The 17740-nt window shown below is 33.8% G+C and overlaps 3 protein-coding genes across 3 annotated transcripts in view; all 3 read right to left on the reverse strand.

Annotated features, from left to right (window-relative positions):
* The window catches only part of LOC133173750 (E3 ubiquitin-protein ligase MYCBP2-like), a 51923-nt gene extending 50056 nt beyond the window's left edge, over positions 1 to 1867 (reverse strand). Inside the window, exons 1-3 of the mRNA XM_061308773.1 lie at positions 1599 to 1867; positions 593 to 662; positions 108 to 335 (exon numbers count right to left, since the gene is read on the reverse strand). Coding sequence (XP_061164757.1) covers positions 108 to 335; positions 593 to 662; positions 1599 to 1723 — 423 coding nt within the window. The 5' untranslated portion in view covers positions 1724 to 1867. The remainder of the gene's footprint in view (positions 1 to 107; positions 336 to 592; positions 663 to 1598) is intronic.
* A 3791-nt stretch (positions 1868 to 5658) lies between these two features.
* On the reverse strand, positions 5659 to 10355 carry LOC133173751 (E3 ubiquitin-protein ligase MYCBP2-like). The gene is made up of 7 exons (XM_061308774.1): positions 10307 to 10355; positions 7511 to 7684; positions 7182 to 7289; positions 6860 to 7069; positions 6651 to 6749; positions 6200 to 6365; positions 5659 to 5982 (listed from the first exon to the last, which is right to left on the reverse strand). The coding sequence occupies exons 1-7, from the start codon at positions 10328 to 10330 to the stop codon at positions 5867 to 5869; spliced, it is 897 nt and encodes a 298-aa protein (XP_061164758.1). The 5' UTR covers positions 10331 to 10355; the 3' UTR covers positions 5659 to 5866.
* Positions 10356 to 12783: 2428 nt separating this feature from the next.
* On the reverse strand, positions 12784 to 13935 carry LOC133173919 (E3 ubiquitin-protein ligase MYCBP2-like). The gene is made up of 4 exons (XM_061308983.1): positions 13759 to 13935; positions 13559 to 13657; positions 13274 to 13439; positions 12784 to 12899 (listed from the first exon to the last, which is right to left on the reverse strand). Exons 1-4 carry the CDS (start codon positions 13933 to 13935, stop codon positions 12784 to 12786), a joined length of 558 nt encoding a protein of 185 aa, XP_061164967.1.
* Positions 13936 to 17740: the final 3805 nt, after the last annotated feature.

Here is a 17740-nt window from a genome sequence, read left to right on the forward strand (position 1 = left end):
TACATGCAATCATTAATAAAGAGTGAAAATACTGCATGAAAAACCTGAAAAACAAAATGTCACCTGTGGGATTAAGAGAGGATTCAGAACATTCATATAAACAGTACCTTTGGCAATTTGATGGCCAGTTCTTTAGATTTTTCCTCTCCTTCTTCATCACTGTCAGAATCTGTAGCTGGAGATATACTCTGGTGGTAGATATGAGTGGCTTCATTCATGCATTGTTCCAATACAGTTTGTCTTACTGCTGCATACACAGTAAACAGGGAGGGGTTGGCATAAAGGTCAACACTTATCCGATGAATTTCTGTTGATTCAGGACTTTTGTCTCTTTGCTAAAGAAAGGAGAAAGGTTGGGATTGAATAAAGAAGCCATCATGTAAACAAAAACAGAATCATTTAAATACAAGCTTAATGACTGTTTGAAATCTGAATTAAATCTGTCATTGTGATACCTACAAATGCATGCAAATTCTCAAACTATATCATGTAGCATTCCATTCATTCTAAATAATTATTATAAATTTGAATCTATCTACACGTAGATCTATCAAATTCTGAAAATGATGAAAATCTTCATTCATTTCCTTACCTTGTTCTTTTTCTCTTTAGATTTGCTCTTGGATTTCTTCTTTCCTTTTTTCTTATCATTTTTCAATTTTCTGAAAGAAAAAAAACATTGCAGACTTAATTAGTTCTTTTGTAAATACTATAGTAAAACTTCTAGAGAAACTTGTCATAGTAGTAGTGTAGTACCATGCAGCCCTTGCCTCAGCATACATAATTTATCATACAAGTGTCATACTGCCCAGCATACATATCTTATCATACATGTGGAATAAATAAATCATGTATTACAGCAAAATGGATTAGATGAAGGAGAATTATGAACAATGGGATCATGTTGCTTAGGATTTTTTATTGGTTTGGAATTTAAAGCAGAAGTAAAAATTTGGGGAAAATATCATGCAGCTTTTGAGCATTGGGAATGGGGCACAATTTCAGCTCCCTATAGACACTACAACAGCTGCAAAACAAAACTCTGGTTAAGGATTGTAATTATAATTGGAATAGAGATCAATTTATACTTTTGATACAGTAACAAAGAAAACATATGCAAAATTTGCCGAGTGCCAGAACGAATTATGTCATTATAGACGGGGAAATTCCCGATCCTCAGGTCTTAGGGACAACTCTGAACATTGCATGTAAATTCAAAGTGAAAAAAAGTGGAGAAAAAAGGTTGAATTTTCCTCTTTATATGGATTTGGGGGAGGGGGGGTTAAAAGGCATGTACAAGCTCAAAAAGAATAATTATGGTGAATTTGGTTGTAATGTACAGTGCAACTCCTTTTTTATTCTTCAAAATGGTCTTGAAGCACATCCCCTCCGACTTGCTACATTGCAACTTTGAACTATGTGGGACATATTCAAACTGTGGTGAAGGCTTGTCCCGAGACACAGTTAGATTATATTCTGACTAATAAATGAGATGCATCACACCTGTCAATATTATTAATTTACATCCCGGTATTATCAATATGCATATTTTTTTAATATAAAGCTTTTGTATATTTTTCTTTAATTACCACACTTACTTGTTTTTGATGTTCTCTTCATCGCACCACTGAAAGAGGTTGTGGAATTTATCCCTAAGGATACCTCCTGTTAGGAGCTTGGACAGCTCACTCCTGGAAGCTGGAGAAATCTGCAAAGTCGCCATTTCCAACCTACTTTCTTACAGATCTACTGAAGTAACATATTTTTGCATTGCACCCAATATATATTTTCTTGATCTGGAGTTTTCATAACTTGTATTTGCTAGTCATTCTCAAAGCGACGTAAAATAATGTCATGCAAGAAATGAAAGTAACGAGTATACGAGATAGGTTTATAGACAAAACGATTATTTTTAAATGATGTAGGAATTGAAAATAAAAGTACTTTAATTCCAGAAAAGTCATTATTATTGGAAAGAAATGAAGAATCATTATACACTCTCCTGCTTTATTACCTTAGAGAGTATTAATACAACCAAATTTATATTCGTTTTGATAAAAATATTCTTAACGTAAATCGATATCTTCTTCGGAGATTTCCGAGAGGGTCAATCGGAAAAACTTCGGCCTTTTCCGTAAGTCACATAGACGGAAAATGCCGAGGAGGGTTTCCGATTTCGAATAGTAAGTTAAGGAAGCTCTAAACACTGCACACTAAAGAGTTCTATTTGTAGGATAGTTTTATTGAGTTAGAGTGATCTGCCCTTAGAAGAAAAATAGAATAAATTGGAATCTGCAGTTATTGACACAATTTCTTTTGAATTAAAGTATTCTTAATGTTAATATTGTTAGACCAAGATAGTTACTGAATACATTATTTCCATTCATTTCAGTTCCAGATACATGTAATCAACAGTGATTTCTGTTGACAAATAGTTAATTGTATTTGAACATTTTTTTCTGCAGAAATAAGGCAGGTACCCTATATTGAAAATGAACTAGATACAATGAATATGTGCACCTTTATATGATATATTTTTCTCAAAGTCCAAATAGCACTTTACATTAGTGTTTAGAGCTTCCTTAAGTTTTGAAGACCATCTTCTAGAAGAATCTAAAGCAATTGTTCATTAATTTTTAGCGAAAACTTAAATAACGTTTATAATAGATTCAGGCACGTGCGTAGAATCGTTTTTGAAGGATCGAAAGGGGGGGGGGGTTGACAATATTTACCAGGGGAAAAAAAACAAAAAAATAAACAACAGACAAAATAATAAAATGAAAAAAAAATTAATAAAAAACTTTGACAAGCAAAAAAAAAAAAAAATTAAAAAAAAAAGTGTACAAACTCGAAAATCCTATTTCGTTGAGGTAGTGGGGTGGGGTTCCAACTTTTTTCACAACCAAATGTTAACATTATCCCCTTACCCTGATTTGACTTAGCTGCAGATCTGTAGCTCGCTGGACTAAAAAAAAAAAAATCGGATGATGAAATAGTTTAATCTACATCTCATCTGTTGAGAATTTTAATGACCTATTATGATCATCATTTTAGTTTAACTAAGTTAAATAAATACATTTAAGAACCCTCTATACACTAGAGGAAAATATTTTTTGGACATTCAGAAAATTATAATGTGTAAAGGTGTAAGTATTGAGCTTATCTATCACATTTTCAACATAGGGTGCCTTGCATTTACCCCCAGGAAAAATGTTCAAAGACAATGAAGTACTGATGAACATAAATCACTGTTGTTTACTTAAGTGGGCAAAATATCTGCAAATGAAGTGTTCTATCTATTCATCTTGGCCTATTAAAGAGCTATGAATGCTTGATTTGATCACAAATTAAGTAATAAAGTGTACATTTTAATTTATTTTATTCTTGATCAAAGGATAGATCACTCTATTTGCATAAAAATACCACAAAATCAGAACTCTTTAGTGTGCAGTGTATAGAGAGCTCTTAAGGACCCTAAATACACCGGTGCAAAATGTTTTTTGGACATTGAGAAAATTTTACTGTATAAATGTGTAAATATTAAGCTTATCTATTGAATTTTCAATATATGGTACGTGGCATTTACCCCCAGGAAAAATGTTCAAAGACAGCAAAGTTTCAATGAACAGAAATCACTGTTGTTTACTTCAGTGGATAAAATATATGCAAATGAAATATCCAGTTAATTTATCTTAGCCTTTTAAAATGTTCAGAATGCTTGAATTGATCACAGATTGAGTAATACACTGAAGATTTCAATCTATTTGGTCGCCCGCGTGGCGCAGTGGTTAAAGCGTCTGCTCTAGAGTCGCGAAGTAAGGAGTTGATCCTTACGTCGCGGGTTCGAATCCCACTGTGGGACGTGGAGACCGGTCCTTCGGATGAGACCGTATAAACCAAGGTCCCGTGTCGCAGTAGGTGCTGGCACGAAAAAGATCCCTCACTGCTCAATGGCCCAAAGTGCCGAGTATAGGACAAAATTTGCAGCTCTCCACCGGCAAGTGGTGGCGTCTCCATATGAGTGAAAAATTCTCGAGAGGGACGTTAAACAACAATCAATCAATCAATCAATCTATTTGAATTCAGATCTAAGGGCAGATCTTTCTAACTGCAGAAAAATACCACAGAATCAGAACTCTTTAGTGTGCAGTGTAGAGAGGGTTCTTAAGGTAGTACAAATCTTTGTTAGCCTTGGACTTTCCGTAGCCTAGGGCGTGACATTTTAGACGCTTGTTAATTACCGTCAGTCAAATGGTGATCTAGATTCTCATTGGTTAAGAAATTTGTAGCATAAGCAACTTTAGATTGTTGTTTACAAACGATGAGATCACTTAAGCCCCACCTCTTTACCGTACGAAATCTTGCTACACTCGTTGACATCTGCCCGAATTTCTAACCCAAGTATATTTCATCCGTAAAAAAATGTGTAAATTTCAGTTTGCCTTTGTATGTAATTTGACCGAATTTCAAATCAAATTTTAAAAATGACGATCAGACACACTCTAGCATTGTAGTTAAAATACAAGTGTAGAAGCGTAAAATAGGGAGAGACCGGGGGAGGGGTATGCAGTATGTATAGGGTATATATGTGTGATTAGATCTTTAGATAAATATTATATTGAAAAGAGATGGGTGAAGAAGGCGTGCAGAATGCCTATAGCTTCAGATATGTAAAAATTATATTCAATTTGTGAATTTAGTATTTAAAGTAAAGTTATCATTATTGAAATTATGATAAACAAAACTTTTCTGAGGAAAATTTTCTCTGCAAAAATTATTCTGTTATTAAAAAATTATGTGATATTCGTGGTGTTCGAACCCTAGCAATAAAAATTCTGAGTATCATTTTCCTATGAGACTAACACGCTAGCCACTAAACTACACAGCTCCTGATGAATAGTGGCATTTAAATCATGTTTGTGATATGACCCATGACTAAATGGACTTCAAGTATTACTCGGAAAGATGCGAATGTTGTGTCATAAAAGTGTATTTTTAAGGTACAGTGGGTCTTTGCTCCATCTTTTTGTAACCAACAAATGTATATTTTTACGCAAACTTTGACGATAAACTTAAAAAAAAAAGGAGTGAAGACCCACTCATATCGAAAAATTGTGTTACGGTATGAGAAAATGATCCTTTTTGTCCTCTTTAGTGTGTGTATACTATTTCATAGGCAAATAATTTCTATCTTTGTGAAATTTTTGCAAATTGTGGAGATTTTACTTAAAGTATACTTTAATATTAAATGAAATATCAAAGAAAATGTTGTTATAATTGAGATTTAATTTTTCACCTTCATGTTTGTCGCACTATAGGCACTTCGCTCGCCTTGTTCACCCATCTTCTTTAGAAACAGATTTTTTGTGTGATGAAAGTTATCAACATTAACCATTTTCAATTCAATTCAACATATTTACATTTGCCAATGTCTTTCCTTATATAACAATACTAATTAAATTGAAATTCAATTTTCAATGACATGCAGTTGGTCACATGATCAGACTCTCTTGCGTTTGGAAAGCAAACTGCAAACTGAGTCATTTGGAAAGTTCCGATTGTGACGTCGCATGACGTCGTAGGTACGTTATGTTGCATTTCCATGGCAAAGTCTGAATAGTGCCTATATTTCTTTGTAACACGAATAAAAAAGTAAAATATAAATATAAGAAATAAAATATCATTTTTTAGTTTCATTGGGTTATGACATGAAGTCGGTACGTGATCAAAACTACTATAACGCCCTTCAGGATTTGATCATGTGACTTACTTCATGTCATACTCCAATGAAACTCTAAAAATAATATCTATTTTCACATAATTTATTTGCATAAATAAGATAGAGTGAGACAGTAACTAATATTACTTAAAAAGAGTTAGAGTTCATGCACATGGCACAGCCAATGACGAATTCTTCTCCGGTAGGAGGGTGCTCTATCCCCAGAGGACATTCGGAGCCTGAAAGCTGCTTGCCACAAGGACCTGTGAAAAGGAATTTCTCGTTTAAAGGAGAAATATTTGAATACTATTAATAAATGAATATGCAACTTCAAATTTTGAAAAAAATGATGCTGTATTTTTTTTTCAAAAAATAAGAATGACCGCTTTTAGCATACATGCAGTTGAAATTGCATACATCTAGTTGTCGATTCAGAATATGAAAAAGTTGAAATCTATTGTTTGGGACCTTTTCACGCACCTGCCGGACACTTTGGCAAGCTCTCCTTTGGTTTGTTGCAAACAACTGTATGATTATTATGGCAAGTATCACAGAAATGAGTGGTACCAAAACAATGAAATAGGGCCGGCGAACAGCAGTAGCGGCATTTATGTAGTAGGTAGTCAAATCCATGCTGGGAACACACCTACAAAAACGCATCATTCTGATAAGACTATAAGAAGAACTTCAAAACTTTGCAACTGCAAAAAAAAAAAACAAAACAAAACAAAACAAAACAAAAAAAAAAAAACAAAAAAAAAAAAACAAAAAAAAAACAACCAAAAGTAAACCCAAGGCCTGTTCATCTAAGATGTACTAGCAACCTTAATTGTCACTTTCGGGATCAAACAAAATGATATCATAAAAGACTCGCGGGTAAAACGCCTTCTTATATGGTTTGAAAAAAGAGTAAACTTTCTTGAAAACGTACCTTGTTTTTGGTGGTATCACTACACAGTGGACAGATCAATTCTTTTGGATCCGCCTCCTCTACCTCGTCCTGGCAACGTCCCTCTCCCCCAAAGTAAGGCTAGAGAGAATAAAATCTATCAATTTCGCCATATTATGTTTTTTGCGTCGTAACAACCAATGCAAAATTAAAATTAAATTAGTTTAAAAATGGAATATATGTAAAAGTACCTGTTTACATTTTGAACACATGTAGTATGCATATTTGTCCATTGCAAACCCCACCGGGTCTTTATAATATTTCCCACATGGCTGGGTGATGTCTTCGGTTTCGAACAATCCGTCATGCTGGAGACGGGTCAGTGCTTTAGTTTTTATTTTTTCATACAGGTGAACCAAAGGTGCCATTATTTCACAAAGGTCAGGATGACTTATCGAAATCTTTTGAAAAAAATTCAAAATGGTAATTTGAGCACACCTGCATGTGTGATGTCGTTTGGATACATATGTTTTTTTCAGTACTGAATTTTCAGTAAGTCTAGTTTTTGTGTACCTTACACAGAGGACATAGCATAAATCCAAACGTGATCTTCGATCCATGCCAACGATTCATTAACATTTTTCGGATACAGTCATAATGGAACAAATGTCCACAAACAATCTGGGGAAATGAAAAATACAAGTTTTCATATTAGGTCTATTTGACAAGAATTTATATTATGCGTTAAATTGTTCTTAATTTTAAAGGAAGCAAAACAGAAAAAAAAAATTGGTAGCCAAAGGAAGTTTTATACATCTTTTTACTCAATGGAGAGTATACAGTATCCCTACTCATTTTTGTCTCAAAATTGAAAAGAAAGATTTTTGGCAAAATATAGCTACCTGTATAATAGGTTTAGATGTCCAGGGTTCAGTGCACACTATACAGTAACCATCTCCATAGTAATTTTGATCCTGACATCCTTTCACCATACATGGTGCACAAAAATTTTCATTAGGTATGCCCCCGCAATAATGTCCGCATGCCAATGGACGCTGACAAGTTCTAAAGGTTTCCTGTGAATATATAATATTGAAATTAGACCGAATCTATATATACAGCAGATTTTGTTAAATTATCTTTTTTTTTTTAATTCGTGCATTTTGCATATGTATATCGAAGAAGGGATCGCGAGTGGGCATGTGTGGGGTAAAGCTCGCTCGCTCGCTCGAGATTTGTGGTCGGAAGTGATAAAAATGCAAAATCCCGAGCATGCATGCATGTCAGACACTCGAACTCATTTTATTCATTATCACAAAAACAACCCCCTATCTTACGGGGGGAGGGGGGGGGGTATTTTTGTGATGGGAAAAACTATGATATGACGTCAACATGTTTAATTACAATTATTAGGATACCCACCCACCCCGCTCCAAAAAGAAGGAGTTGCATCTTTTATTTGGAAGAATGGGTTGTTTATCTTTACCATCTTTTGTATAATAATCACTTACTCGTTCTTGAGTCTGTAAAATGCAACTAAGCTTATAATTAATTAAGAACCATATATACACTGCACTAAAGAATTTGATTCTATGGTATTTATATACAGTTAGAGTAATCTGTCCTTCGATCTGACATAAGATAAATTGAAATCTACAATGAATAACTCAGTTTTTAATCAATTAAAGCATTCTTTTAAATAGACGAAAATAAACCTTGTAACCGAGTGTTTTGTTCACAATTGACCTGTTTTATTTACAGATGTGAAGTGACAGACAGAAAACTACCCCGTCCCCCATCACTAACTTTTTTTAATATATTCGATCAGTGCATATTATCTATTCAAGATATATTACTAAAGTCAGGTACTCTTCACACAATTGTTCCGAAGAAAATAGTTCCATTCATGATCAGTAGATAAAACATTACAACAAATATTAAGAATAATCATGTATATTTAATACGTTAAAGAAAACAAAATTAACGTTAAAAGATTTTCAGAAAATCACTTTTTCCCCAGAAAAGCAAATAAAAAGTTTTCATATTCCTACGCTCGCTGCCTCCTCAGTCTTTTTCACGAAAATATATAGGTCACACTTCGATTGATAATGATAAATCTTTTCACCAATTATATTACTGTCATGATTATTGTTCGTTAATTGCCGTATATTTTCTTTTGAGTTAGAATGTTAATCATTAACTGTGTGTTTGTGTTTTTTCTCTCTTTTTTAAATAACGGAATGGTTATTATGGTTAAACACTTCTCGGCAAAGCAACGTGATTTTCCGAGCTCGGAAAGATCTTTGCACGTGTGTAGACCTAGGCTATTTGGTCTTGCAACAACAGGTGTGTGCACCGTTCCCTAGTGATGCTTAGATTAGGAGACTGGGTATCAGTACTTGCTACGGACATAAAGAAGTTTAGAACTATACACCAGTTTCATAACAAGTGCAGGTTTTTTACTCAAGGTGAAGCATTATACTGGGCTAGAGGGGCTGAGTTATGGTAATCGATCTAACACGAAAATGTACTATTTTTGTAAATAAAAACATTTCTAGAAACAAAAATGAAGTTTATCTTCAAAACGTCTGTATATTCAAAATCAGTATATGGTGGAGGAATATTCAGTGATGCTCCATAGCCGCAACCGATCTCGCACTTTCCCGTTTAACAACGGCCGTCAATGCATCATTGGACGAGTTCATTGATTACTCTAAAAGGTGACAGGTTGGACCATCTTTAACATCTGCCTATACTTTGAGTGATAGTACTTTTTAATAGCACAAAATTAAAAAATAAATTAAAATCTATCCTTGATAGATCTGTAGTTTTGCTATTTATAAAAATGGGCTATCTTTGATAATCCATAACGGCTTGGACTTGTTTTGAATTTTTTTTTTACAGAAGATTCTATCATTGGAAAGTTAGATGGTACACATGTAGCACAGGCCCACAGTACGCGGGATTTTTTGGGAGTCCCCCCCCCCCTTTCACTTTGAAAACGTTGCTATAGGCCTGTAACATGCTATTTGGATTAAATATTCCTGAAAATGAGTGAGGCGTTAAATACATTTTTAATTATACGATTAATTATATTTAGTTTATGTTCTATGTGAAATTAAAACTATTTTTATGCATGTGCAACTCTGTGATAAAGTCACTACATGCATGTAACGTTATATATGTACATGCAGTTTGTTTCCTACTATATGCATATTTCACTCAACAAAAGATGTTGAAACTCAGTAGCCTAAATATTATGTCATTTTAGGATATTTATGTATATGGCAGTTTTATAGTTGACTTTCTACAGCTTGAGTATCTCTGACGTTTTGTCAGTAAATACTTGTTTTTTTATTAGAAATCATCTGAACACAATGAAAATTCGAATAAATTAAAAGTCGAATATCTTGGATATGGGGTAACCCATATCTATTCTTGTTTAAAACTGTATGCACATTCCTCTGAGGGTGTGCGGTGTGAGTGTTAAACCTAACTGCAAGAGAGAATTAAAAGACGGAAAATGAAAGAATACTTTATTACGTAATTTACCGGAGAGCTTCGAGACAATCAGATGTCTATGATGCATGAAAGGGCGAAAAATGTCAGTTTTAAATACAATCAAGGAAAATAAAAGTATTTGCACTTTCATTTTTTTTAATGTAACGTACTAAACAGTACATCTATATTTTACTCACCATTTGAGTACTTAACGTTTCCATCACTATTGCACTATCTTAAATTCTGTAGTCACTCTTTATATACAATAATACGTAACATCTATTTTTAGAAACGTACTTTTGCTATATTTTTAGAAAAATTCCATTGAAATAGCAATGTTGGAAATTCCAGCACATGAAAAATATATTTTTTTTTTAAAAAAAAATATACAGTGCGTCTTTGATTCAACTCTCTCAGGAAATCTTAATTATTAGGTAATGCAGACATGTAGATGCTATACGGAACATATAATAAATATATCTATATATATATATATATATCGTGTTTATAGACTGACAGGGCATTTTTGAAGACTGACGATTGAAGGTCAATGTATTAGATTAGAAAAATCTAACTGTTGTCTCGGGACAAAACCGGGTCCTTAAGACAGTAGAACGTTCTTTCTATCTTTGATTATAATTCTTTTGTGATATTTTACGTTCATTTATGATAAATATGCAAATTAATACGGTTTGAATTCATTTTCTTTAATGTATAATTATAATTAGCATTACAACTGCGGATTTAGAATTAATAAAAAATAAGGGGATATATTTACGAGGGTCGATCATAAAGTAGTATGTCACAACTGCTATAAAATCTTTAATAATCAAACTTTATCAAAATTTTTTTTACATACTATAATACCCCTATTTATTTTGATTTTTGCCTGAAAATATCATTCAATATATAAAATACTATTTAAAATATTAAGATAAACATTACGATTATAGGTATTGCCTGTCTCCGCACGGCAAGAATGTTACCGACGTCGTTATGACGTCACAGTTACTTTTCGGTACTCATTGTCAGTTCAATCGCACATCTTTTTAACCACTCACTGATTGTATCTAATAATATTTATTGCCAATTCGCTATTAAGCCGTATTGTTTCTAAATTCATTCCTTTTTTGCGTAAATCTGATGCAAAACGAATGTCGAAGTGAAACGTCATAACGACGTCGGTACATCCTTGCCGTGCGGCGATAGACGCGATCCAACGTGGTGTTTATTTTATATCCGAATGAAATTTTACGGCAAAAGTCAAAATAGTCAAAATAGGTATAAGTAAATAAAGTTTTGATGAAAATTCTTGTGAAATTACTTACATGTATAGATCAACAAACCCTCGTATAAAAAGTCGAGAAAAGCTTTGGAATTTTAATTAATGCGTAGCGGAGTTGAATATACCCCCCTTACTGAAATCACGAAAAAAACTCGGTTATTTTTTTTTATTTTGTTTCAAGTTTTCATATTTTAATCTAAGTAAATGGAAATTCATTGATCATTGATCGCAAGGTACTGACGTGCTTTCTTAGCAGGCGCGTAGCCAGAATGGAGCTGAAGTGTACGCAGGAAACGCCAGGGGGACTGGGGGCCGCCCTGAGATTTCCAGTAAGTCCGGGGTGAAACCCTGATGGGGGCCCAGGGGGCAAAGCCCCCCGAAAGCCAACTCCAGGGTTTTTCCAAATATTTCAATCACTTTCTTGCGGGAAATATGCTGTATCGCCTTTATCTTCCACGGAAATTTATTATACGAGTACTTGAGGCTGGATATTTTACCGATATATTGGTATCGTCTGCACTTTTTATAGTATAATGTCCAGAAACAAGTACATGCTAAAAAAAACTATCATATTTTAAATTATAAACTATTTGATTAATTCAACGATATGATTAAAATTTAATTTCTCAAATATCTTAAAAAATTGTCAATATGTTATAGAATACGTACACACTAATAGATAATTTATTTGGATTTGGTAATAATTTGATAATAGATTTCACGTTTGATTGTAAAGACATGCTATCGCAAAATTTTATTCGAAATAATATGGCCAAAAAAAAAAAAAAAAAAAAAAAAAAAAAAAAAAAAAAAAATTGAAACGAAAATATTTGCTGGATGATATTGCGATTTCTCTCTTTCTCTCATGTAGATTTTTTTTTTTTGAAATGATGTGTACGCAGTTGCATACTTGCGTATAGGCAGCTACGCGCCTGCTTAGGTTGTTAGTACGGTTCACCGTTAGTACGGGAATTAATGTTGCAGAAAAAAAAATGCATAACCCGCGTAAGCTGGTTATGCAGTTTTTTTTCTGCAATAGCTTCAATGTTAATTCCCATTCGAACAATCAAAGAAAGACAATTTAATTTTTATATTTATATTTGTACAAATAATCATTTATATTAAAGTAATGAAATATTGTATTATTGATATGTACGTCATTGTACGTTTCTTTGATGGAAGAGCCACTGCTCAAGAAATCTGTACAGGTGTTTACTGACTGATAATCGACAATGGTTTTCTTTTTAAAGAAATAATGGAGATAATACTCAATGGATGTAAATATTAAATTATTAGCATCATTGACTTTTGTTGGATTGTGAAAAATGCGATTCGGGTATTTAAAAAATCAAGACAATGAAATAAGTTTGAATGTTTATTTAATAATGTTTAAAACGAGTTGGAATTCACACACAGTGCACAACCGATGACGAACTCTTCCCCTGTGGGAGGGTGTTCTATGCCGAGGGGACAGGAGCAACCTATAAGTTGTTTACCACATGGTCCTAAAATACATGAAATAAGAAAGAAAAAAACTTCATAAGAGTCGTACTAAATGTTTTATGCACATTAATTCATAAATGTATCATAAAGCTAAAGTATATCGGTGAGTAAATGGTGTGTGCATGGTAGAATTGTGCAAGTGAGATTTTCTTTTGGAAAGAAGGGGGATACAGGAAACAAGTTGAACAAAGTGAATTAATTTATTACTTATAATTAATTGTTCTGAAGATTGATACATGTAATAGGAATTTATTTCTTATATACGAATTCTACTAACAAATAACCTATATTGTACAGATAAGAAAATAAAACTGATCAGAATGACAAACCCATCTAAACTACAGTAATTCACTATTCAACTGTAAACTTGACCTACCAGCCGGACACTTGGGGAGGCTAGATGTGGGTTTTCCGTGTACCATAGTATGGTTACTGTGGCACGGGTCACAGAAATGAGTGGTGCCGAAACAGTAATATGTGGCTAAGGAGCAGCAATAACGACATTTATACTGGAGGTAATCAGAGCCGTGCCGAGAGCACACCTAAGGAAGGAGAAGGTTCAAAGTTAACATTTACTGGATCAGGCACAAAAAGATTTGATATTTAAAGCTAAAATTTGTACAAAAGTTTTTTTTTCTATAAATAGGCTACTGATGTTTACTTTGTTTTTGGTGGTATCACTACACAGTGGACAGATCAATTCTTTTGGATCCGCCTCCTCTACCTCGTCCTGGCAACGCCCTTCTCCACCAAAGTATGGCTAAAACGACAACACCAGCATGCATGTTTAAGGATGACGAATCACATCCATTACATAATTATTTATTTATTTTTTTAAATATTACTAGTAATTTTCTGTACCTCCTGACATTTCGAACACATGTAGTATGCATATTTGTCCATTGCAAACCCGGCCGGGTCTTTGTAATATCCCCCAGATGGTTGGGTGATGTCTTTGGATTGGAACAATCCGTCATGCTGAAGACGGGTCAGTGCTTTGGTTTTTATTTTTTCGTACAGGTGAACCAAAGGTGCCATTATTTCATACAGGTCGGGGTGACTTAAGGAATTCTGTTAAAGTATAAGTATTTATCAGCAAGTTTGACAGTGTCGGATACAGGTACATGAATTTTGATAGATATTTACTTTAAAATATATGCGATTATTTCAATAAAAAAATATACAAATGCCAAAAATTAAATTAAATTATACCTTGCATAATGGACACAACATAAATCCAAACGTAATCCTTGATCCGTGCCAGCGATTTGTCAGTATCTGTCGTATACACTCGGAGTGGAACACGTGCCCACACACAATCTAGTAAAAGGTAAATGAATACTTAAATATATATTCTTGTGCTTAAAAATTATGAGTAAAATCTTTTGTCCAGTATCTGTAATGTATGCCTTTACAAGTTTGTAGAGGTATAGCTGCAATAATGTAGCCCTCTCCGATTTTTTTTTTTTTTTTTTTTTTTTTTTGGGAGAGGCCTCTCCTGAAAATATCAGATTAAAAAAAATCGGAGAGGGCTACATTATTGCAGCTAGTAGAGGTAGGACACTTTTTTTTTTAAAGAGAAGAAAGAATAATGATTGAATGTAACTTCGTACGATGTACGTACTTGAATAATAGGCTTTGATGTCCATGGTTCCGTACACACTGGACAATAACCATCTCCATGATAATTATGATCCTGACATCCCCTAACCATACAGGGTGCACAAGACTTCTCGTTAACAATGCCCCCGCAATAGTGTCCACATGGCAAAGGGCGTTGACATGTACTAAAAGTTTCCTGTGGAATTTATCCGAGTTTCATGATATGTGCATTGCAAATCAAACGTTTTAAAGAAATTAATATACCCCACCCTCCCCACTCTCTGGTATATTTTCGGCCATTGGTGGCACAGGTACTTGGGGACGGGACCCCCCCCCCCCCCCCGCGTTCCGTACCCCAAGGGTTCTTTGACTTATTTTTTAAGGTCTTCCGTTCCAACGGAAGACCTTCTACTGATTCTGATGGTTAAGATTATTAAGGTCTTCCGTCTTCAGCGGAAGACCTTCTTGTTATTCTTCGGTTTCTTTTCCACTGTTTTTCTTATTATTTTTTTTCTTACCGATTTTGTGCACGGGATTTCTCAAAAACGGTTGGCTCGATTTTCATGAAACTTTCAGATCTGATAGAACATAAAAAAATCTTGATACATATTTTTTTATTTTGATGACGTCACTTCCGGTCCGAAGATATTTGCGATTTAGTGATTTTTGGAGGGTAAGTTTGTCCGTAGGTTTTCTAAGAAACCGCTAATCACAGGAATGTGAAATTTTTAGCGAAGACAGAGCAACATATGTAGATCTGTAATACGTAGTTAACTTTCACCGGAAGTGCCCCACGTCGACGCTCGCTATGGCCTGAAAAAAGTCATATCGAGATTTTCAAAATTTCGAACACTTTCTGTACGATATCTTTTTACTTGGAAATATTTTGTTAAAACATATAGAACAAAATTTGTGCAAAATTACAAGATCTTTTAAATGGTGTCTCAAGAAAAGGGCTGGCCCCTAAACAAGGGATCTACAGGGGCCAAAAGTGTTTTCCTGATATCTCAAAAAGTGTTGAGAATTTGTTATACTTCAAAGAAGCAAAGTTGTTCAACATGACAAGTAGCAGCTTGTGAGATAATCAAAATGCGTCGAATGACGTCACTTCCGGCCAAACAGGAAGTAGTAGAAAATTGCTTATTTTCACAGATATTGGTATTGAATTGAATTATGCATGTCACAGAGGACGTCTGATTGTATTTCCTGTCGAGTATCGTCACTTCTGTCAACTTCCGGTTAAACCGGAAGTAACTATAAATGACGTATTTCTGCAGATATCAACATAAAATCAAATGATTAAATTCACCCAAGACTTCTGAACCCAATTTTCTGTCGATTGGGGTCACTTCCGCTCAAACCGGAATTGATTTGCTTTATTTAAGGAAAATCGGTATATATTTCAATCTTAAGAAAAACAAAATACAGATCGACATCATTTTTGGACTGGAGGCCTTCTTTTTAACGAATACTTTTCTTTCATTTATCCATTTTACAAGCAGTGCTTCTGAAAATCGGACGGAAGACCTACTCGTTGCTTTGCAACGAGCTTTGCTCTAGTTATTCTTTTTTTTTCTTCTTTTTCCTAGACGCCAACTTTGAGACCTCATATCTCGCTCATTTCTCAACGGATTTTGCTCAAATTTGCAGAGTTTATAGACGTTACAAAACTCTATCAGAATGCTGTCAAACGGTTCAAAAAGTCACTTCCGTTTTTGAGTTATTGCCCTTTAAATGAAAATTTATTAGGCTTCATTTCCAGACAAAGGCTCCGAGACTACAAAAGCTGGAGCAGAAATTCTACCGAATTTAGATATTAGAAGGATTGAAGTTGTGCACATCGGTTTTTGTTTTTCGATTTCTGTATTCAAAATGGCGCTAATTAGGGGTCAAAATTTAGAACGCCTAAAAGAGCGAAAATTTAGACATATATTCCTTTGTATCTTTAAAACTAAAAATATTTTGATAAGACATGTAGAATAAAAGTTGTGCACAATTTCAAGGCCTTTCATTTGACACCACTAAAAAGGGGCTGGCCCCTCAAATTAGGGATATGGAGCCCTTTAAAGTTTTTCCTTTATAACTCAAAAACGGTAAATATTTCGAAATGGCTGTCGTTAAAAAAGTTGTTCTTTAACATCTTATTGATTTCATGAAAATGTTATTTTGTTCGAGTCTTGTGTTTTAAATGCGCCAGAAGCTTGACCCATATATACAGGTAACTGTTTTCATTCAGCAAGTAAATGAGAGCTCTTCATGCGGGTAACTAAAATAAACTTACTATAAATAATAAATTTGGCTACATTAGATGCTAATATTCTTTAGAATAAGGTTCTTGAAGTGTTTTGTGCTTTATTTCGAAGTTATTTTTTGACAACTTTTCGTTTTTATTTCATTTTTTTCAAAGTCGAATAAACCAGTCTACTAAAAAAAGGGGAAAAAAGATAACCTTTTCTTCTTATCATATAAAAACAAACAATATACTGAGAAAATAAAACATAACTTTGAAGCATAGACTATTTACAGCCATTAAGTGTGCGCCTTTTACATTCACCTTGTGTGTTTACAATTATGTAACACCTCCCTCGATAGCGCGTGGCAAAGGAGGTCACCGGAGATCAATCGGGGTGTGATCCAGTGACGTAGTCATACACAAAACAAATCATAGAATGGCCATTCCAAATTCATTTTGTAAACGAAGTCATGAGTGGATAAATGTGTTGAATTTTTCAGATTATTTCATAATATCTTTGATTAAATCGCTAGTGTATTTTATTTAATATTTTATTCGCTGAATTACAGGAGAGTTGCATAGTTATTTTTATAAACAATTTATTTCTCGATATCGAGTTAATTGTCTGTTTTATTCATAATAAAATTCAAAATATGTAACCTTAATTAATTCCTACTAGTAATGGAACTTTTGAAACTTAAATGTACATGTATGTAATCTAATATACGTTCTTTTGTCGACGCCCTTAAAATGTACAACTGTATATATACAAAGCGCCCCAAATATATGCATATCGAGCGTATGGAAATACAAAATCCCACATTCACACGCGCCTCCAAAATATGTAGAATGAGACATACATGCGTAACTGTATTTGAATATTACAAATTTATTAGACACCTAACCTTGAACAATTTTTTTTTCTACTAAACTTGTTATTGTATGCGAACAAAATGATAAACATGTAATTATTTATAGGTTCCCATTATTTTTTCTGAAAATCAGAAC

This window comes from Saccostrea echinata, unplaced genomic scaffold (genome assembly GCF_033153115.1).
Source record: "Saccostrea echinata isolate AGI-Se365-2 ecotype Australia unplaced genomic scaffold, CSIRO_AGI_Sech_v1 ptg000056l, whole genome shotgun sequence".
NCBI lineage: Eukaryota > Metazoa > Mollusca > Bivalvia > Ostreida > Ostreidae > Saccostrea > Saccostrea echinata.